The 24831-nt window shown below is 34.1% G+C and overlaps 1 protein-coding gene across 2 annotated transcripts in view; it reads left to right on the plus strand.

Annotated features, from left to right (window-relative positions):
• Positions 1-24831, plus strand: part of COL11A1 (collagen type XI alpha 1 chain) — a 212646-nt gene that overhangs the window by 55467 nt on the left and 132348 nt on the right. For both annotated transcript variants that reach the window (XM_081224711.1, XM_081224712.1), the window contains exons 5-7: positions 16627-16755; positions 22611-22727; positions 23334-23423. In XM_081224711.1, the coding sequence (XP_081080837.1) occupies positions 16627-16755; positions 22611-22727; positions 23334-23423 (336 nt within the window). The remainder of the gene's footprint in view (positions 1-16626; positions 16756-22610; positions 22728-23333; positions 23424-24831) is intronic.

Raw genomic sequence — 24831 nt, forward strand, 5'->3', positions numbered from 1 at the left:
CTTCAAAAGTATAGTTCTTTGCAAATACTCCCATTTCAATAGGGAATTCTGGCTTTCAAATTTGAAAGCATGACCCCCATCTTTCACTGTTCAGTAGACATATATACAGTTTGACTACATTCTGTAGTGAGCAAAGAAGTTTTCACATTGGTACTAAAAAAACATTTTTTTCAAAATTAAAAAAGAGTAAAAGGTATATCAATTACTTTATAATGTATATGCATACTTTTAAAATCCTCTTAGCTTATATATTTTATAGAATGGCCAAATTTTGATTTAATAAACTTCAATTCACTAAAGAAATGTATCATTTATTATAGTAGAGGAGTGCAACAGAGTAGAAATAAGGAAGTATTTTTAAATATTATTTCTAGGACCTATTACTTCTGGGACAGCATCACTGCATGTAGAACTAGAATAATAAATGTATAAAAATGCTACTAGCAATGACTTCTTTTCATCCACTGATATTTTCTCTAGACTTAAAAATAGGCAATAAAAATGATGATGTTAAACAGATAATGAAAAGAAATGATACAGTTTATTTGCTTGGGTTAAAAGAGTAAATGTGCCAGTTCAACTGTTAAACTCTTTATGAAATGATGAAGAGTCTATCACTTCTTTTCATATTCAAAAGATGATAATTACTTTAAAATAAATTCAAAATTTACTGTCAAGTCAAGTCTATGAAATATAAAGTAAATGTCAAATTCTGCAGTTAACTTTGTGTGACAGGCAACGAAAGTCATACCTGCTTGCAAAGATCATATTTGACCTTTATGTTGATATTACTTATATGAATTTGTTCTTTGAGTCTGTGTTAAAATACAAGTTTAAAATATTAAATGATACATAATATTTTCTTTCATACAAATAATATTTTTTTCTCAAGTTAATTTTTAAAGATAAGGTCTCAAATGATTTCCATTTTGTTTTAAAATTCTCTTTTTAGATTTTAAATGTTATCTTCAGTTATATTATTTTGAACAACAGATTTTTGTAAAAAGTATCAGATGACTTTATTTTCGGAAGAAGATCAAATTTTGATTATTCATATTTTAAATGTCCATTATTTAATGAATATTTGAAATGAAGAGTCTTTTTGTAATCTGAGGATCATCTCAGTATTTTTTATGATTTGTAATCTAATTTTGCGTGTGTTTTCTTAAATCAAGAAAGAACCAAGTATGTTGTTTTACTTTTGATTTATATTACGATGAATAGATAAAATGAAGTATAGAATACAAAAAAATGTGTTATTCTAATTATATATATATTTTTATATTATATATAAAAATGATAAAACATTTTTCTATTCCTATTTTCTTTTCATTGTTGAAATGAAGTAGAATTAGGATATAATTTCATTAATATGGAGTTAACGATACAGCCAGGAATTGTTTTAACTTTTTTACTAGGGTAATGAAATTGCATTTTTAAAAAAAATCATATAAATGGTTGTTTAAACTCGCTATGACCTCTAGCATAATTTAATTTGATAAAGATCTTTAAAACTCTGGTAAGTTTACTTAAAAACTTGTTCCCTTCAAATTCTTTACTTATACTTGGAGACAAATATTTATTTATCATTCTTACTTTCTATTACCTCTAATGTCTGAGGGATATTTACACATGATGATACTGTCGTGTGTATGATAACCTGTGATTACCCTGAATTCTAGTTGCTTGCCAAATTAAATCAGTCAATATTTCCACAGCATCTACTTAATACCAGATCCTGGACATAGTTAGAGATTACCCATGTTACAAACAAGCAAAAATACTTGTTTTGAAGTGCTCTTCTTTATTCTGCTATAAAGATAATACTTGCACGATATAAATAAAAACAAACTAGTATTTATCAGTCTGTATTTGTTTTCTAGGGCTGCAATAACCAAATACCACACACTGTGTCTTAAACAACAGAAATTAATATTTTCACAGTTCCAGATGCTTGAAGTCTGAGAGCAAGATGTTAGCAAGGTTGATTTCTTTTGAGGCCTTTCACCTTGGCTTGTAGATAGTCATCTTCTCCTTGTGTCTTCACATGACCTTCGCATTGTGGTGTCTGTGTCCTAATCTCCTCTTCTTATAAAAAGACCAGTCATATTGGATTAGGGCCCACCATAAAGATTTCATTTACTCTTAATTCTGTCTTTATAGGTCCCATCTCCAAATATAGTCAGATTCTGAGGCTAAGAACTTAAACATATGATTACCAGTGATTAAATTTGATTTGATTTGATTACCAGTGAAAACATGGGTATAAATTGCTACAGAAAGAGGTATGGGCTGTCGGCTAAAAGGAAAATTTCTGCAGATTCTTATTGATGTTTCTAACTTGGTTTGGCCTCAGTGATATAACCTGACAGTTGGCACATAGAGGAGTACAATTCAAAAGTAAATAAAGGCAAGTTTCTTAAAAAAAAGACTTTTTCTAGAAAAAAAATTATCATTTCACTTCATAGACTTAAAAGGTTGATCCCCAATTTTTCCTTTTTATTGTTTCTCAACTGAGTAAATGGCTTTTCTGTCTTACCCTTGCTCATACCAGAAACTACAGAACTACCTTCCACTCTACTCTAATGCACTTCCTCCCTCTCTCCTTGCTGTTCCCATCCCACTCCATCATCATTACCTAGTCAGTTCCCAAAGTTCACACGTTTGTCTCTAATAAACTCTATGTATCCTCTACTCCATTCCAGCTATTGCTGAGTTAAATTTCCCAATGCTTAACTGTGATGGATTCCTAAGCAAGATTCTCATGCTTCCAAACTAGCTGCTTTCAAATCATCCTTCCCTATGTATTCATAGCACTTTTGTTAAAATACGTCATTGATCAATGTGCTCCATGGTTCAAAGTCCTTGAATGACATTCTGTAACTTGTAGAATTCAGTTCACACACAAAGCTTTTCCCAGATTGGTTCCTTGCTTGGTTCTTTTTTTTCTTCTACTTTATCTCTTTCAACCCTCAACCCTCACTGCTCATTATCACCATATAGGGCCTTCCCTCCAACTATACAGCACTATATGTACTTTTCCAACTTTGTCAGTTTCATGCATCCAGAGTTCTGTTTAAGATGTTTTCCTGTTTAATACTATTTCCCTCTCCATCTTCTTCATCAACCTAACTCCTATTTGCTTATAACATACAGTCAAGATTTTAACAAGAAGCATTTTATAAAAGCATTCATTCCCGTTGAGATACCTGCATGTTAAAGTTAATGGAGGTAAGAATGTACTTCGGGAAATTTGGAGGCTAGCTGATTTTATAGAATGCAATTGCAGCATGTGATTTACAACAGGTTTAGGGGAGATGAAATTTCTAACTCTAGAAAGCTTTGAAATTCAGTGAGACACATAGTCAATAAATACTTGGAGTCTTCTTTTCCAGATATTACCAAAAGTAAGTTATTCTCCTGGAATATAACTAACACCCAAGTTTTAATATTAAAAGTTTAAATCTTCCAAGATTCATAGTGGAATTAAAAGCCTTATAGGATTGTAGAGTTACTAGTTGCCAGGTTGATATTAGAGAGACTGTTTATAAATGAGCTGTTTAAAAACAAACTGTTTATTGAACAATTATAGTTGTATATTGATCCAGCCTCTGCTTTAACTGTTTTGGTTATGTCTGAATTTCCTCTGTCATTCTTGGGATCTTATTATGCTTCAAGCACATAATTCATTCACAGGTTACCTTATTCAGTCATATGGAATTGAACATGACAGCTGATCAAAACCCGGTTTTTCATTGCTCATTCTCAGGAATAAGCTGCTGTTGTTCTACAGTTCAGTGGATGCTCAGGCTGGGAACTGACTTCAACCAAACATTGGTTGACTTCATAGGATGAGGACTTGAATCTGAAAATTCAGACACTTAACATTGACACATTGACATGTGACCTTAGACACTATACCAATTTCTTGTACAACACTTTTTCAATAAATGTGATTTCTTGTACATGCAAAAAAGCTAAATGTGTATTAACTTGTGTATATCCTGAATTATAATGTAATTACATTCATAGCAGAGAAAATGGAAATAGCTAGGCCTTATAGACATTTACTATATATATGCATATACAAACAAAAATAACAAAAATTGTTAGAATATGTGCATTATATTTTAGTTTTGAGAGGAGGATATGCTATTACTTATATAATTGGCCTTGATAAAAATGTGGCTGGATCCTTTTGCAGTGCATGTGACATTCAGAAGAACCTCATCTTTATATATAGTTTCTGTTCAGTTTTCTTGCATTTGTTTTGCTTCCCTCCTCTAGACTCATTCTGTCCATAGAAAAGTACTATAGTATAGACCTAGTTGACACAGTTATAGATAGTAAGGTAATTGTTTCAGCTGTACTTTAATTTTGGCTTTGTAGAGTATTAGAGGAGGAGGATGTCTTTTTCATATGTTGTGCACAGCAGATGCCAATTTTACTTGGTAACTTCACCCTTTTCCAGCTGTAGAAATTTTTATGACTGTTGAATCTAAATATTTATGGTTCATTCAAGCTGTCAGGATGCTTTTATTTGTCTACAGACTGTCTCATAACATGTCATATGATTAACATAAAACACTATAAAATGCTTTCTGGGGAAAATAGTACTGTAGGTTTTTAACACAATTTTCCAGTTTCTTTCCAGTAGTACTATATTTAATGGCTGAATATCAAGCACCTGAAAAACGAATTTATTGTGGAAAGGTTGGCAGGATTCCATTTAATGAAGTGAAGTGCCTTGACTAGAACAGTTAAGTACTCAGGAAACCAGTATTCTTCTAAAAAATATACTATTAAAAATACTATATGTAATAAGATAGGCAATTTTTTGTGTTTCAGCAAAAGCTTCATTTGGTTTATTATGTTATCTATAAGTTAAGTGTGGAACTCTATAATTTTCAGTTCTGAAGAGGACCTTAGATATGATCTCTAAATGCATTCATTTTGGGCTTCCCTGATGGTGCAGTGGTTGAGAGTCCGCCTGCCGATGCAGGGGAAACGGGTCCGTGCCCTGGTCCGGGAAGATCCCACATGCTGCGGAGCGGCTAGGCCCATGAGCCATGGCCAGTGAGCCTGCTTGTCAGGAGCCAGTGCTCCGCAACGGGAGAGGCCACAACAGTGAGAGTCCCACGTACCGCCAAAAAAATAATAATAATAATAATATAAATAAATAAATGCATTCATTTTACAAATGATGAATTAGGGTAAGTGACTTGCATAATTGCAAGTAATTAATGGCAAGGCTGGGATTCAAGAATCAGAATTTCTGATTGAAACACTCAATGATGACAGTACACAAGAGGTACTGAATGATGCCTTTTTTTAACAACAGAATGAAGAATATTCAAATTTCTCTGTTACTAGATATTATTTATAATAATTCAATTGTGGCTACTCAGTGTTCTAAACTCATAAGTTAGTGTTTGAGAAATGTTATCAATAAATTTTAAGAATTTATATTCATTTGCTGTGAGAATGTTTAAAATCAGTAGGCATTCTTTTCATGACTTCCGGGTAAGATGGCAGAAGAGTAAGACGCGGAGATCACCGTCCTCCCCACGGATACACCAGAAATACAGCTACACGTGGAACAACTCCTACAGAACATCTACTGAACACTGGCAGAAGACCCCAGACCTCCCAAAAGGCAAGAAACTCCCCACATACCTGGGTAGGGCAAAGCGGAGAGATTCCCGCACAGAGGATCGGTGCCAAGCGGCACTCTCCAGCCCGAGAGGCTTGTCTGCTCGCCCCGGCGGCGCTGGAAGCTGAGGCTCGGGCTTCGGTCAGAACGCAGGGAGAGGACTGAGGCTGGCGGCGAGAACTCAGCCGGAAGGGGGCTAATGAGCCACAGCTAGCCGGCAGGAAGTCCGGGAAAACTCTGGAGCTGCCGAAGAGGCAAGAGACTTTTTCTTCCCTCTTGGTTTCCTGGTGCGCGAGGAGAGGGGATTAAGAACGCTGCTTAAAGGGGCTCCAGAGACGGGCGCGAGTCACGACTGAAAGCGCGGAGCCCAGTGACGGGCGTGGGACGCTGGGGCTGCTGCTGCTGCCGCCAAGAAGCCTGTGTGCGAGCGCAGGTCACTGTCCACACTGCCCTTCCGGGAGCCTGTGCAGCCCGCCACTGCCGGGGTCCCGGGATCCAGGGGCGGCTTCCCTGGGAGAACGCACGGCGCGCCTCGGGCTGGTGCAACGTCACGCCGACCTCTGCCGCTGCAGGCTCGCCCCGCACTCCGTGCCCCGCCCTCCCGCCCGGCCTGAGTGAGCAAGAGTCCCCGAAGCGGCTGCTCCTTTAACCCTGTCCTGTCTGAGGGAAGAACAGACGCCCTCCGGCGACCTACACGCAGAGGCGGGGCCAAATCCAAAGCTGAGACCCAGGAGCTGTGAGAACAAAGAAGAGAAAGGGAAACCTCTCCCAGCAGCCTCAGAAGCAGCGGATTAAAGCTCCACAATCAACTTGATGTACCCTGCATCTGTGGAATACATGAATGGAAAACAAATCATCCCAAATTGAGGAGCCAGGAGTCAGTGCTGTGCCTCTGAGGTGGGAGAGCCAACTTCAGGACACTGGTCCACAAGAGACCTCCCAGCTCCACATAATATCAAACGGCGAAAATCTTCCAGAGATCTCCATCTCAACACCAGCACCCAGCTTCACTCAACGACCAGCAAGCTACAGTGCTGGACACCCTATGCCAAACAACTAGCAAGACAGGAACACAACGCCACCCATTAGCAGAGAGGTGGCCTAAAATCAAAAAGTACGCAGACACCCCAAAACACACCACCAGACGAGGACCTGCCCACCAGAAAGACAAGATCCAGCCTCAACCAGCAGAACACAGGCACTAGTCCCCTCCACCAGGAAGCCTACACAACCCACTGAACAAACCTTAGCCACTGGGGACAGACACCAAAAACAACGGGAACTAGGAACCTGCAGCCTGCAAAAAGGAGACCCCAAACACAGTAACATAAGCAAAATGAGAAGACAGAAAAACACACAGCAGGAGAAGGAGCAAGAAAAAAACCCACCAGACCTAACAAATGAAGAGGTAATAGGCAGTCTACCTGAAAAAGAATTCAGAATAATGATGGTAAAGATGATCCAAGATTCTATTTCCCAGATCCAAAATCTTGGAAATAGAATAGACAAAATGCAAGAAACAGTTAACAAGGACCTAGAAGAACTAAAGATGAATCAAGCATCGATTAAAAACACAATAAATGAAATAAAAAATACTCTAGATGGGATCAATAGCAGAATAACTGAGGCAGAAGAACGGATAAGTGAGGTGGAAGATAAAATAGTGGAAATAACTGCTGCAGAGCAAAATAAAGAAAAAAGAATGAAAAGAACAGAGGACAGTCTCAGAGACCTCTGGGACAACATTAAACGCACCAACATTCGAATTATAGGGGTTCCAGAAGAAGAAGAGAAAAAGAAAGGGACTGAGAAAATATTTGAAGAGATTATAGTTGAAAACTTCCCTAATATGGGAAAGGAAATAGTTAATCAAGTCCAGGAGGCACAGAGAGTCCCATACAGAATAAATCCAAAGAGAAATACGCCAAGACACATATTAATCAAACTGTCAAAAATTAAACACAAAGAAATCATATTAAAAGCAGCAAGGGAAAAACAACAAATAACACACAAGGGAATCCCCATCAGGATAACAGCTGATCTCTCAGCAGAAACTCTACAAGCCAGAAGGGAGTGGCAGGACATAATTAAAGTGATGAAGGAGAAAAACATGCTACCAAGATTACGCTACCCAGCAAGGATCTCATTCAGATTTGATGGAGAAATTAAAACGTTTACAGACAAGCCAAAGCTGAGAGAGTTCAGCACCACCAAACCAGCTTTACAACAAATGGTAAAGGAACTTCTCTAGGCAAGAAACACAACAGAAGGAAAAGACCTACAATAACGAACCCAAAACAATTAAGAAAATGGGAATAGGAACATACATATCGATAATTACCTTAAATGTAAATGGACTAAATGCTCCCACCAAAAGACACAGAGTGGCTGAATGGATACAAAAACAAGGCCCATATATATGCTGTCTACAAGAGACCCACTTCAGACCTAGAGACACATACAGACTGAAAGTAAGGGGATGGAAAAAGATATTCCATGCAAATGGAAACCAAAAGAAAGCTGGAGTAGCAATTCTCATATCAGACAAAATAGACTTTAAAATAAAGACTACTAGAAGAGAAAAGAAGGACACTACATAATGATCAAGGGATCGATCCAAGAAGAAGATATAACAATTGTAAATATTTATGCACCAAACATAGGAGCACCTCAATACATAAGGCAAATACTAACAGCCATAAAAGGAGAAATCGACAGTAACACAATCATAGTAGGGGACTTTAACACCCCTCTTTCACCAATGGACAGATCATCCAAAATGAAAATAAATAAGGAAACACAAGCTATAAATGATACATTAAACAAATGGACTTAACTGATATTTATAGGACATTCCATCCAAAAACAACAGAATACACATTTTTCTGAAGTGCTCATGGAACATTCTCCAGGATAGACCATATCTTGGGTCACAAATCAAGCCTTGGTAAATTTAAGAAAACTGAAATTGTATCAAGTATCTTTTCTGACCACAATGCTATGAGACTAGATATCAATTACAGGAAAAGATCTGTAAAAAATACAAACACATGGAGGCTAAACAATACACTACTTAATAACAAAGTGATCACTGAAGAAATCAAAGGGGAAATTAAAAAATACCTAGAAACAAATGACAATGGAGACACGACGACCCAAAACCTATGGGATGCAGCAAAAGCAGTTCTAAGAGGGAAGTTTATCGCAATACAATCCCACCTTAAGAAACAGGAAACATCTCGAATAAACAACCTACCTTGCACCTAAAGCAAATAGAGAAAGAAGAACAAAAATATCCCAAAGTTAGCAGAAGGAAAGAAATCATAAAAATCAGATCAGAAATAAATGAAAAAGAAATGAAGGAAACGAGAGCAAAGATCAATAAAACTAAAAGCTGGTTCTTTGAGAAGATAAACAAAATTGATAAACCATTAGCCAGACTCATCAAGAAAAAAAGGGAGAAGACTGAAATCAATAGAATTAGAAATGAAAAAGGAGAAGTAACAACTGACACTGCAGAAATACCAAAGATCATGAGAGATTACTACAAGCAACTCTATGCCAATAAAATGGACAACCTGGAAGAAATGGACAAATGCTTAGAAATGCACAACCTGCCAAGACTGAATCAAGAAGAAATAGAAAATATGAACAGACCAATCACAAGCACTGAAATTGAAACTGTGATAAAAAATCTTCCAACAAACAAAAGCCCAGGACCAGATGGCTTCACAGGTGAATTCTATCAAGCATTTAGAGAAGAGCTAACACCTATCCTTCTCAAACTCTTCCAAAATATAGCAGAGGGAGGAACACTCCCAAACTCATTCTACGAGGCCACCATCACCTTGATACCAAAATCAGACAAGGATGTCACAAAGAAAGAAAACTACAGGCCAATATCACTGATGAACATAGATGCAAAAATCCTCAACAAAATTCTAGCAAACAGAATCCAACAGCACATTAAAAGGATCATACACCATGATCAAGTGGGGTTTATTCCAGGAATGCAAGGATTCTTCAATATACGCAAATCAATCAACGTGATACACCATATTAACAAACTGAAGGAGAAAAACCATATGATCATCTCAATAGATGCAGAGAAAGCTTTCGACAAAATTCAACACCCATTTATGATAAAAACCCTGCAGAAAGTAGGCATAGAGGGAACTTTCCTCAACATAATAAAGGCCATATATGACAAACCCACAGCCAGCATCGAAACCATTTCCAGTGAAACCATTTCCACTAAGATCAGGAACAAGACAAGGCTGCCCACTCTCACCACTCTTATTCAACCTAGTTTTGGAAGTTTTAGCCACAGCAATCAGAGAAGAAAAGGAAATAAAAGGAATCCAAATCGGAAAAGAAGAACTAAAGCTGTCACTGTTTGCAGATGACATGATACTATACATAGAGAATCCTAAAGATGCTACCAGAAAACTACTAGAGCTAATCAATGAATTTGGTAAAGTTGCAGGATACAAAATTAATGCACAGAAATCTCTGGCATTCCTATATACTAATGATGAAAAATCTGCAAGTGAAATCAAGAAAACACTCCCATTTACCATTGCAGCAAAAAGAATAAAATATCTAGGAATAAACCTACCTAAGGAGACAAAAGACCTGTATGCAGAAAATTATAAGACACTGATGAAAGAAATTAAAGATGATACAAATAGATGGAGAGATGTACCATGTTCTTGGATTGGAAGAATCATCATTTTGAAAATGATTCTACTACCCAAAGCAATCTACAGATTCAATGCAATCCCTATCAAACTACCACTGGCATTTTTCACAGAACTAGAGCAAAAAATTTCACAATTAGTATGGAAACACAAAAGTCCCCGAATAGCCAAAGCAATCTTCACAACGATAAATGGAGCTGGAGGAATCAGGCTCCCTGACTTCAGACTATACTACAAAGCTACAGTAATCAAGACAGTATGGTACTGGCACAAAAACAGAAAGATAGATCAATGGAACAGGATAGAAAGCCCAGAGATAAACCCACGCACATATGGTCACCTTATCTTTGATAAAGGAGGCAGGAATGTACAGTGGAGAAAGGACAGTCTCTTCAATAAGTGGTGCTGGGAAAACTGGATAGGGACATGTAAAAGTATGAGATTAGATCACTCCCTAACACCATACACAAAAATAAGCTCAAAATGGATTAAAGACCTAAATGTAAGGCCAGACACTATCAAACTCTTAGAGGAAAACATAGGCAGAACACTCTATGACATAAATCACAGCAAGATCCTTTTGGACCCACCTCCTAGAGAAATGGAAATAAAGACAAAAATAAACACATGGGACCTAATGAAACTTAAAAGCTTTTGCACAACAAAGGAAACCATAAACAAGACCAAAAGACAACCCTCAGAATGGGAGAAAATATTTGTAAATGAAGCAACTGACAAAGGATTAATCTCCAAAATTTATAAGCAGCTCATGCAGCTCAATAACAAAAAAACAAATAACCCAATCCAAAAATGGGCAGAAGACCTAAATAGACATTTCTCCACAGAAGATATACAGACTGCCAACAAACACATGAAAGGATGCTCAACATCTTTGCTCATTAGAGAAATGCAAATCAAAACTACAATGAGATATCATCTCACACCAGTCAGAATGGCCATCATCAAAAAATCTAGAAACAATAAATGCTGGAGAGGGTGTGGAAAAAAGGAACACTCTTGCACTGCTGGTGTGAATGTGAATTGGTACAGCCACTATGGAGAACGGTATGGAGGCTCCTTAAAAAACTACAAATAGAGCTACCATATGACCCAGCAATCCCACTACTGGGCATATACCCTGAGAAAACCATAATTCAAAAAGAGACACATACCAAAATGTTCATAGCAGCCCTATTTACAATAGCCCAGAGATGGAAACAACCTAAATGTCCATCATCAGATGAATGGGTAAAGAAGATGTGACACATATATACAATGGAATATTACTCAGCCATAAAAAGAAATGAAATTGAGCTATTTTTAATGAGGTGGATGGACCTAGAGTCTGTCATACAGAGTGAAGTAAGTCAGAAAGAGAAAGACAAATACTGTATGCTGACACATATATATGGAATTTAAGAAAAATAATGTCATGAAGAACATAGGGGTAAGACAGGAATAAAGACCCAGACCTACTAGAGAATGGACTTGAGGATATGGGGAGGGGGAAGGGTCAGCTGTGACAAAGTGAAAGAGCGGCATGGACATATATACACTACCAAACGTAAGGTAGATAGCTATTGGGAAGCAGCCGCATAGCACAGGGAGATCAGCTCGGTGCTTTGTGATCGCCTGGAGGGGTGGGATAGGGTGGGTGGGAGGGAGACGCAAAAGGGAGGGGATATGGGAACATATGTATATGTATAACTGATTAAACTTGTTATAAAGCAAAAAAAAAATCTTTTCATGCCAGAAAAAAAAAATCAGTAGGCATAAGCTGAATATTAGAGTCTATTCTAGCTATTTACAAAAAAGAATCAAAAAAAATCTCAGAAACAATCTAATTTGTTTGATTGTACTGCCTCATAACATATAAAAATAAATAATTTTGATGTTGGAAACACTAATAATAGTATGACCATTATAAGCCATATATTTTGTGGATGAGTATTTGCTGATTCTGCTTTATTTCATGTTTTACTGGGAAATAAAGTAGGTGTTTCCTTATTTGGGTGTTATCTGAACATATTAACATGTTACATGCACTTTCAAAGCACTTTTTGAATGAATGATTGAATGAAATGACTAAATAACTGAAGAAATATAGCTAAATCTGATTGTAGAGAAATTTCTGAATTCAACAAAATTTATCTCAAGGATTACTAAACATTGCAATATATCATGTCAATGAAGTTTTTATTGGCAGATGTGTGTTTTTGATATTTTAATTTTAGTCATTTTTCTGTTACTAATGAGACATTCTAGATGCAGATCTTTAGCACAGAGTTGGTGGTGTTCATTTAACTGTTAGGATATTGAGCAAACAAGGATCAGACAAAGACACTAAAAATAAAAAGTTTCGAAATGAGATGTCTATAAAGGTCACTGAGGAACTTCAATATACTCTTGGAGATTTAGGAGTCCTGAGTGCATGTCCAGGAAAGACCTGAAGACACCTTAATATCTCAAATATTACTGACCTTGAGGATCTGCATAGCAAGAAAGGAGATCTAAGGCAGAGTTGTAAACTGTTGGAATATTATAGGCATGCTCACACAAAAATACATACTCAAAGTCTCTTGGCAAATAGTGAGAGTTTTTTAAGGAATTCTCTGCCCAATCATTTGCTCATCACTAACCTGAGCAGAGACCTCAGTGGACACAGGAAACAAAGAAAATTGACTTATATAATTACTTCAAAAGGTCACCAGACAAGCAGCAAAAACAACCACAAACAAAATAACAACAAGCATTGAGGGGAGGGGGCAAGGAATCCAGTCTCCACAGGTGACATTTAAAATGTGCAGCTGTCAATAAAATATTATGAGACAGGCAAAGAATCAGGAAATTATGTCCCATACAAAGGAGAAACAAATCTATAGGAACTGTCCTTGAAGACATGCAGACATTGGACTTACCAGACAAAGACTTTAAATCAGCAATTATGAGTATGTTAAAAAAAAAAAAAAAAAAAAACTAAAGGAAGCCACAGCTTAACACCTACATGAAAGTATGAGAATGAAACCTTATCAAATGGACATAAATAAAGGTAGAATGTCTTAAAAAAGAACAAAATATATCGGGAGTTGAAAATCAATTGAGATTACTCAGTATGAAGAAAAGAAAGAATAAACTTGCCAAAAGTTTACAGAGCATCAAAGACCTGTGGGACACCATCAAGCATAGTAACATAGACATAATAATGAGTCCCAAAAAGAGTGGAGAGGAAGGAGGTACAAAGCATATTCCAAAAATTAATTACCAAAACCTTCCCAATTTTAATGAAACACATTAATCTGTATATCTGAGTATCTCAAGAAACTGCAAGATAAACTTGTAGAAATCCACATGCAAAGTACTATAATCAGTCAAAAGACAAAGAAAGAATCTTCAAAGCATCAATAATAAAGTGATTCATAACATAAAAGAGATTCTCATTAAGATTAACATCTAATTTTTTGTCAGATTTCATAGAGGCCAGAAAACAGTGGGTGACATATTCCAAGTTCTGGAAGAAAAAGATTGTCAACCAAAAATGCTATATCCTGCAAAACTACCTTTCAAAAAACAAAGAAGAAATTGACAGTCCCAGATTTATGAAAAACAAATGATGTATCAAAAGTAGAGCTGCCTTACCAGAAAGAAAAAGGAGTCCTTTAGTTTGAAATGAAAAGACATTGGATAGTAACTCAAATTCACACAGAGAAATAAAAAAACACTGGTAAAATTACCAACATAAGTATATATAAAAACAGTACAAATTGTTGTTGTTGTTGTTTATAGCACTTTCCTTATCTTATCTGTTTTAAAATACAATTTGCATAAAGCAAAATGTATAGAATTATGTTGATGTCTTATATTGTATAAAGATGTAATTTGTATAACTATAATATTACAAAGCAGGGGAAAAGGGAATAGAGTTATACAGAAACAAATTTTTGTATAGTGCTGATATTAAGTTGATATTAATCTGAAAAATGTCATAAATTAAGATAATCCCCAGGGTAATCACTAAAACAAAAGCTCTCTAAAATATAGTAAAAGAAACAAAATTATTAAAATTGTTCACTAGTAAATATCTATTTAGCACAAAAGAAGATAGCACAAAACAAGAGAGTAACAAAAAAGGAATGACATATGAAAAACAAATAGCAAAATATCTACTAAGTTGAGACAACTCAAATAGCTAGTAACAGCTGACTAGATAAACAAAATATATTCAATAGTAGGTTCATACAGCAAGTTATTTCAAAAAAGGAATGCAGTACTGATACATGTTAAAACATGGGTGAACTTTGAAAACATGACAAATGAAAGAAGCTAGTCACAAAAGGCCTCATGATGTATGATTCCATTTATATGAAATGTCCAGTGGTTACCAGGGGCTAGCAAAGGAAGAGATAATGTGTGACTGCCATTGGTTATGGTGTTTCTCTTAGGGGTGATGACAATTTCCTGATATTAGATCTTGGTGATGGATGGAAAACTCTGTGAATGAACTAAGAAACACTGAATTGTCTGCTTTAAAGGAATAAATTCTATATGTAAGTTATATCTCAGTAAAGTGATATGAATGAAAATATAGATTTCTGATCCATTAGCATAAATGCTAATTTTAAGAGTAAGAATATACAGTGCTTTTTAGACAGAAGAAAGAGCAATACAAATAGAAATAACTATCACACCAAAGATAGGAACCACAGTATTCAATAAAGGATTGCCAGCTAGAACTAAATAATTTATACTCTTTTCTTGGCACTTTTCACAAGAGTCTGCTTATGTCTTTTCAAGTTATAAATTTTATTCTCCATTTTATTACAGTTTTAAATCTTAACCACTATATTGCACTCTCCAAGGGCAAGGATTACATCAAATTTATGTTTCCATCTCCAGTGATACTATGTTCAATGTCTTGTGTATAGTACTTTCTCAATCCACATTTGTTGATGAATAAATGAATAAATGAATATTGTGGTATAAAAGTGCTATGGAAAAAAAAAAGTGCTATGAATTCTTTCCTGCTCTCGAATTCAATGTTAGAGGCTTCTAAAATTTTCATCAGGCTCTAAATAGCTTATGTTAATCAGACATAGAGGAAGCTGAAATAACTTCGAAATTATTCAAAATGATATCAGGAGTTCTGTGAATCAGACTCTTGAGCGCAGACTTACAGGGACTTGAATCACCAAGTCAAATGGATATTAACCCAGACATTCCTCTAGGACTGAATATAATTCTGAATTAATATGGTCATGACCCATAGATTTATATCAAACTAGTTTCATGTCAAATTAGACCCATGTGGAAATATTCAGATGGGTTTGAGAGCAAAATATTTGATCTTCCTCTTGTTTACACAGTTTCCAGAGCCTCCTAAACTAAAACTCTTTAGATAATCCTATTAATTATTTCTAATGTTTATTTTTTATTAAAATTATTCAGATTTCTAAAAAGTGAGTTTGATGTATGCTTAGACGCTCCATTTTTAACAAAAATATGCCAAACTTGGGCTTCCCTGGTGGCGCAGTGGTTGAGAGTCCGCCTGCCGATGCAGGGGACGCAGGTTTGTGCTCCGGTCCGGGAGGATCCCACATGCCGCGGAGTGGCTGGGCCCGTGAGCCATGGCTGCTGGGCCTGCGCGTCCGGAGCCTGTGCTCCGCAGCGAGAGAGGCCACAATGGTGAGAGGCCCGCATACCGCAAAAAACAAAACAAAACAAAAGCCAAACTCATGCTTTTTAATTTGGATTTTTCTGGTCTCTGCATTTCTCATTCATATTTGTAAGTAGAAATTTCATTTGATATTCAGTCCTCTAACAGAACTCAATAGTTGGATCTATATTTTCATTTAAAAATTCTTGTATAAACTTGCTTAAAAAATAATTCAGTCGAACTCTTCCATTATTTTATATTGGAAATACATTACAGTTTTATATATTTATAGTTTTAAAATCTTATTTACTTTTTTATCAGCTTATTATTCACATTTCATTTGTCTTATTCCACACAGAGTAAACTGTGAATGCAGTAAAATCAAGTTTTAGCAAACAGATGAATATACTATAGATTCTCTGAACACAATATAGCAGAAGATCCGATTTGTTAAACAGGTGTGAATTTCTCTCTCAATCCTGTAGGACTGTTTTTAACATTGAAATGTAAGCGATTTCTTCTCATATTTAAAGATGAACTACACTGTGTCTTGGATAAATCTTGCTCTGGATATATGTGTATTCAAATATGCTGACTATATAACCATGTTTGTTTCTTGGCAGGGGGACATCCAGCAGTTGTTGATCATAGGTGACCCCAAAGCAGCGTATGACTACTGTGAGCATTACAGTCCAGACTGTGATTCCTCAGCACCCAAGGCTGCTCAGGCTCAGGAACCCCAGATCGATGAGGTGAGGACCGTAAGGTCAAGGGCAAGTTTTCTCATTCCAATGTAAGGACATAGGTTTGCAGTTTTGAGGCTCACCTCCATTTATTCACTTTTAATTAAACTTTACCTTGTATTTATAGTGTTTTAATATTTCTAAGAATATGTGATTTGAAGATTTTGGTGTTTGTTTCCATCTTAAGTATTTTGTTACATAATTTCTTAAAAATACAGATACTTCACATATACTGTGTAGAGGAACATATTTTATTTGGGGGGAGATGAGAAAAAAAGATAATTTCTCAAAGATATATTTTGTCCTTAGCATTTCAGTAATTAAAACAGCCTCAAGACAAGGGTGACTATTTTCTGGTGTACTTGCCATATCCCCAGTCCTTTGGCAATTCATGCAGTTGAGAAAGGGACTTTAGTGCTATCTTAAAGTGTCAGGCTGTGTTGAATATTTAGAGGGATTTTTTTTTTTCCATTTCTGTAAGGCTATGCTAATTGATATGGAAGTTTTCTTTTTCTTGCCTAAGACTTGATACAGAAAGCAATGAAATGAAAAGCATTATGAACTGATTGCTGTAAATAAATATTCATATTCTTTGATTAATATTATGTCACTTTATTTGAAACTCGGGTGTGAAACTATTCTTCCAGGCTAGTTTTGCAAGAAAATTCATCATAATGAAATTTGACTCTATTCTCTCTCAGACCAAAAATAAGTACATTTAAGTTAGCCATAGCATTTTTGTCAGACTTGAATATCCCAAAAAACAAAACAAAAAAAATAGTACAGTGTATGCTTTATGCAGATTTTTAGGTAAAATTCTTTAATGTGAATTTTCTGGAAATTAAAAAGCAAACATTGGAAGGAAATGAGTCTTTAGTTAGCAGCAAAACTATATTTTTATTTTTTTCTCAAGGTGAAGAGTTCTAAATTTTAGAAGGTGAGGGTGGAAGTTTTAAAACATCAAGACTGTCCTTATGTTTGAAAATAACTCAAATAGTTTTCTTCTTGACTATTAAAATACTATTAGATACCATCTTTTGAGTTCTACTATTTAGAATAGGTTAGGATCTTATCTCTTAATTTTAATTTACTGTTATTTTTGCATGCAAATTCAATTTGGATTTTACCGTTTAAGTGCTTGAAATATATTTTTTGACATTACTTTCCTTTTTAAGGTATGATAGTGAATTCTGTTGCACTGATCTTTTCCATGACTTAATATTAATGTTTTTTCAAAACAGGATAAAGTCTTAAGAAGCTAAGAGGAAAGAAAATATGAGGGAAAAAAGAGAAATTACTTGGATATTTGTGTTTGCTTCTTTCACAGTTCTCAAGTGCTTCATTCTTTTTATTACCTCATGATTTATTAAAACAGTCTGTGAATTCCAAGAAGATAGGTAAAATATCCATCAGGTTTTATATCTTAGAGATTATGTGGTGATTCAATATTAAAATTTATAACATTTAGTATGGGTGTTCAAGATAGGTGAGATTTATTTTGCTCTTGTTTTAAGAAAGATAAGTCTTGTTCTTTTTAGTAACAGATATGGCTCTGATTTTTGGAAAAATGAAGGTATGCATTCTTATTATATCACCTTGAGGTGTTTTATTCCCATGTTTTAATGATATTACATCAGGTAAGCAGAGTTATTTTAAAGCAAAATAATATTTTAAACCATTTTTGTCTTAAATTCATTTAAAAGTGGACTTTTCTTTTTTGACCTTAGTTGTTGATTCATAAATTTAACATTCTGTTGATAAATAGAACTTGTTTTTACTAGAAGCAACTGATAAGGAAAAGAGCATGCTGCTATAATAAAAGCTCCATGAAAATCTGTTTGGGTGATGCAATAATAGCACTTCTTACATTTTCTATGTTGAGTATGTCACAATGAAAAGTTTGTTTGAGGAATCAGCTCTCACTTTTTCCCCCAGTACTAAATTACCTTGATACTTCAATAATAAGATAACTATTATATACTAGTATGAAAAACACCTGGTTAACAGAATTAGCAAGCCATCCTTATATTACTTTTGAACCATAGCCATTAATACATCATTATATTACAAATATGCATTTTAATAATTGTACTACAGATGTTTTACCTTTACAAAATAGGAATGCAATGTTACCAGTGAATAAAGAACATAAAGTGCAAAATAGAGCATCAAACATATATGTTGTACTTTATATTGCTTAATTTACAATTAATAAATTTGCAAAATTGCATATTTATTATTCTGATTTGGATTAATAAATATGACAATTTATTTTATAAATTAACTCAAATGTGTTTTATTCAACTTGTGATTTTGTATAGTTCATATCCTCTAAATAACATATTTTAATTCATTGTTAAGATTACATTTTTTATGTGTTTGGCACAGTATCACACCATCATCATAGAGTGAAATGTAAAATGAAGATAGATTTAAACATAGTGATAATATCAAACTGTTATTCTATATGAACCTCCACAATACCATTTATATAGCAAAGTAACTAATATTAAAATTATGATGGTTTTGTATTAAACCATCGTGTTAAATTATCCTTATATCTTAATAAGAAATTAGATGTTAAATCTACATATGGTTCTTTCTTAATGTGCTACACAGACTACAATGCCCTTTATACACTAGGCAATTGATGTTCTTCTTTTTAAATATATATATAAAGGATGGTAAAAGAAGAAGCAAGGGAAAAGCAATATTTTATAAAGAAATTTCTTACCTTAATATTTTTTGCACTCAATATTTATCATACATTCTGGTTCTCAAAGACGTTCAGGTATTATGCCACTATTTTTCTAACAAACTGAATAAGAACAGACTTGACATTTCTAGAAGAAGACCCTTTCTCCTCACATACTATAACTTGTGCTAGGCAACTCACAGATCATAGGTGAAATCTTTCCATCACTGCACATCTTTTTGCATATATACATCTGATTGATTACAAGTAGTTCTCTCTTCTTTACCTGTCTTTGAGACACCCCCAAATTCCATAGTAAGAAGGGAGAATCATCTCCAAAAGTAGGTTGTAAAGCTTCGTGTAGACCAGCAAAATCCTAAGTATGTCAATACCCACCAGAAGGGGCATGTTGTTTAGATAAAGAAATAAGGAGAAGAGAAGCAGTGATTCTTTTCACTGACTCCTGAATGGCTCTAAGAAAAAGATGTGCTTTAGTGCCTAAGCAGGTAAGCATGTTACTGCCTTCATTATTCCACGACTACAGCTAGTCTGGTTGATCTCCATGTGGAAGAAGTTTAAATAGAGGAGAGAATTATGGAGGTTGGAAAAGGTTTCCTCCTATAAGAAAAAAAAAAATCTATGATATAAAGATAGTAAAGGTAATTGGTTGCTTTGAATACCAGGCTTCATTTAAGATGAATTTAAATTGTCCATTTTTACAGTCCTTCATGCCTTTATGTATTGTCTTATGTTTTTACAATTCATTATAGATGCATATGATTCTGAAAAGTCTGCTTAATTTTAAAACTCTAAAGCATAAATTAGCCTGGCTAATCTTTTTTCATGTTTTAACTTCAAGCTGCCAGCTAGTAATTATATAAATGCACTATTTCTTATTCCAGCATGTGTGACTATAACTACGGAAAAAAAATTCATTAGACAATATTCAGTTTCCATTAATTATTTTAATATGTATCTAAATTCAGTATTTAATTGTTTTATTTAGCTAATGATGCTACTGATTAATACTTACTTTACCTTTCCTACAAAGAGTCGGCATTATATCTTGCTTGCAGAGTCATGAAGAAACACAAATGTTCAAAAAGTTATAAAAGAATTCTTCTATTTTAACAAATTCTATTCATATTCTAATTAGAATGAAGATTTGTTGAAGTCTTTGAAATGTATATTCAATGATAATTAAACTATTACTGGATAGGTAAAATTATGAATCAATTTCAATTAATTTAATCAAATTGAAGTTTTGACAATCATAAACACTGAAAGTATCTCTATATATATCAATATGACCTTCAGCTGAACCATCTAGAAAAGTTTCCTCTAGTGAGGGTATTTCATTAAGGGCCAGATATACAATATTCCCAGGGGGTCAGTTTTGAACATGTCTCATTATATGTCTTTGTGAAATTTGAACTCATTTGCATTGCTGTATCTAATAGAGCTTTAAAATTAGAAGGCACAGTGATCACAGTTCTCTAAAAGACATGTGGCGAAGAGTTATTTTTCTGGCACATTAAAAGGGATCTTTTGTCAATTTTAAAATACCAAGAGAGGTCCAGTTGGGATATAATTAAAATGTTACCAAATATAATACTTAGGGAATTTCAAATAGATTGCTTTTAGCATATATATATGTATATATATATATATATATACATATATATATATACACACATAGGTATATATGTATATATACACACATAAATATGTATTATACATAATAAATATATGTATACATATATATAAATGTATATTATACATAATAAATGTATATGTGTGTATATATTTAAATATATATATATACCTATACATAAATATATATTATAAATAATATATAAATATATATGAGTTTTAGCTTGTTGAGTTTGCTGCTTAATATCTTTTGTTATATACGATCTTAATGGATTTACAGTTATTTTAATTAAAATCAATAATTAATATATGTTTCACAATACCTATGTTGGTGTTTAAAAAGTAAAATTTTGATAGAAGTGTTTGGCTCTGAAGGTGAGCAAGCATGTTATTTTCCTCATCATTCAATATTAATGATTGTATTGCACACCCCTCTACTGAGAAACATACCTTTCTCCTAATTTTTTTTAATACAGAATAATCTAGTATTCCATTTTTCAGTTTGAGTTACATTTACATGGTTTAAGGTATCTAAGTGTTATGCTCTTTTTTCAATAGAAAAAATGCAGTATTTGTAAAACTGAAATGTATTAATTATAAACAGATCTAATTTTGAATCTTTTAATGGTTCACAAGTATTCTGTGCTCATTTTGATCTTAAGTAAGTCTACAGCAAATTAGTTATTTCTGAATAAACTTTAGATTGTATTTTTACATCGGTTCCAGTATTCCAAATAAAATATAGACTTATTTCATGTTCCTCTGTTCCCTTTCGTTCCTCTCCCCTTTCCATCTCATAATAGATATGAAAATTCTTTCATACTTGGGAAGACTACTCTCCATACTTTTATTATTATTTATTTATTTATTTATTTATTTATTTATTTATTTTGCGGTACGCGGGCCTCTCACTGCTGTGGCCTCTCCCATTGTGGAGCACAGGCTCCGGAAGCGCAGGCTCAGAGGCCATGGCTCACGGGCCTAGCCGCTCCACGGCATGTGGGATCTTCCCGGACCGGGCACGAACCCGTGTCCCTTGCATCGGCAGGCAGACTCTCAACCACTGCGCCCCCAGGGAAGCCCCATACTTTTATTTTTAAACATGTAGTTTAATGGGAAAAAAATACCCATTGAAATTGCTGTAAGATAAAGGAGTCTTACATAGTAATTTTTACAAATCAAAATTAATGTGACTATTTAACAACTATGTCCAAGTATGTAGTTGTTATGTTTGAATTAATATTCAACAATTAAAAGTTTGAACTAATATTCTAAACTTTTAATTTCCTCACAATCCTAACCACTATTTTGCTCTTAGAAAACCTGCTTTGTCACTATGTTATTATACTCTGTATAAGACAGTATTACTTCTTGTAACATGAAGTAATATTTAAATAGCAGTATTTCCTTGTCTCTTAACTTTTACTAGTAAAAGTTAAGAACATGCTTACCACTTTGTTGATAGTATTACCTGCAACTAACAAAATTGCCTGATATTTTTTCCTTTGCGATGTAGTATGCACCTGAGGATATAATGGAATATGACTATGAGTATGGGGAAGCAGAATATAAAGAGGCTGAAAGTGTAACAGAGACTCCCACTGTAACTGAGGAGACAATAGCGCAAACTGAGGTAAAAGCAAAGTAGCGCCTTTGTGTATGGTGTCCTGCTGTTTGTCATCCTGTCGTTCCTTATGTCCACTTTTCCTCAAACTTATCATAAGCCTTTCATTCATCTGATTTCTATGACCTGATAACTGTGATTTTTCTTTGACAGTAGCTGTCCTGAAGGAATGATGCCCGGTTTGCTTTGCTTATCCTTCCTTTCATCCATGCTCTTTATTTCCCTTTTCATTTTATTTATATTTTCCATCCCATCTTTCACCACATTTTACAGAAAAAGAAATTCAGTTTCAAAATGAAGACGAAGACAGTGGCCACTAACTCAAAGAAAAAGTCCAAAAAGTTTACACCCCCTAAATCTGAAAAATTTGCAACCGAGAAGAAGAAAAGTTATCAAGCATCAGCAAAAGTCAAGCTAGGGGTAAAGGTAGCAAAGAAAAAGCAATCAAGATCTCTCCTAGATAAGCTGGAAGATCTCTGATGATGAGTCATTGTCTTAACCCAACTAGATAAATACTCATTTGGCTAATACGATACCCCAGTTAAATCATGATTTCCATTGATTTTGGATTACCTTACATTTTTACTAATTGCTTTTCTTTTGATTTACCATTAGGCAAATACTGTTGATTATTTTCAAGAATACAACTATGGAACAGAAAGTTACCAAACAGAAGCTCCTAGGCGTGTATCTGGACCAAATGAGGTAATGCTCATAGACTATTAAATTTTTAAAATGTGTAATATTTCTTGGTATATTTCACTCTGGAAGAATCTATAACCTCTGAAAAGTTTGACATTTTTATTCTTTCACTGAGGTAAGAGAAACAATAGAATTGGCTCACTATTACTAAAAACAGTTCATTTAAAATTAACGTCAATTCAGGTTTTGCATGACTCTTTGCTTCATGCAAATGCTAAATTGATCAAACTGAATTGGCTGCTATCATTTTCTTGATTCCTCCTGGAATTGAACAAGATTCTCAAAATGTTGTGATTAAGGGTATTCACAACATGACCCTTCTGTGAGGAGGAGAATCCTCTAAAGTAACAACTGTATCATCAAATGATACAGTTAGAATTTACTCCATCTGACCAATAATCATGCATTTTTATGACAGAAATATTTTGAGAAAATATAGTCTTAGTTGGTTTTAGTAGCTATTTACATTTTCAAACTTAATTATGGTTAAAATATTATATCTTAACCTTTTCCAGTCCTTTCTATGAAAATGTTTAAGTACATACAGATACAAATAGAACAATCTTCCTGAATTTCATACTATGTATATATTCTGATTATGAAAAAATAAGTGTACAACTCAGTTTAACTGTTAAATTCCTGTCACACCTGGTATGAGGAATACCTGAATCATTTTAGTTATTAAAAATTTATATAACATGTGTCCCAGTGAGGCAAGTTAATTCCGTGAGACTTTACATGCAAACACATAATTTAGAATAATAACATTTTAGGGTAGGAACCGATTGCAAGTTTCATCTAGTCCAAAATAATCATTTTCCAAAAATGTTTATCTTGATTCAAGATGTTTATTTATATACCCAAATTCATTCATCTTTTCCTCAGATCTATGAACATAGTAATATTCTGATCCCAGTTGATATGCACCCCCTCATGATAGTATATACTCATTGTTTAAGAATGCAAAAATATTATGGTTATTGGACATTTTATTTTAGTTAACAAACACTAAATTAATCATTTAGCCACGTTTTTCATTCACATGACTTTATGTAACACTACTTATTATTCAATATTGTTCTATCATCTAGATTCACTATGTTATAGCAAACAAGTTATTTATGAAATTCAAAAGTAGCAAGATAAAATTATTTAATTTGAACCTCGTCAAAACCATATGGCCCAAAATTACCTAATAAATATCATTCAGATTTATGTTATTAATGAGAATTATTTATGAAAAAAGGAAATTATACTAACTTTATTTTTCTATATCTCTGAAATAGTATTTTTGATGTAATTTTTACTTTTAAGTGAATAATCTCATACTCTTTATGAGACTACACAGTGATATATTCTATTGTATTAAATTCTGAAGACTATAATTTACATTTTATTTGCTGTAAAGAAC

The sequence above is a fragment of the Mesoplodon bidens genome, assembly GCF_964165515.1.
Source record: "Mesoplodon bidens genome assembly, chromosome: 2".
In the NCBI taxonomy this organism is placed as follows: domain Eukaryota; kingdom Metazoa; phylum Chordata; class Mammalia; order Artiodactyla; family Ziphiidae; genus Mesoplodon; species Mesoplodon bidens.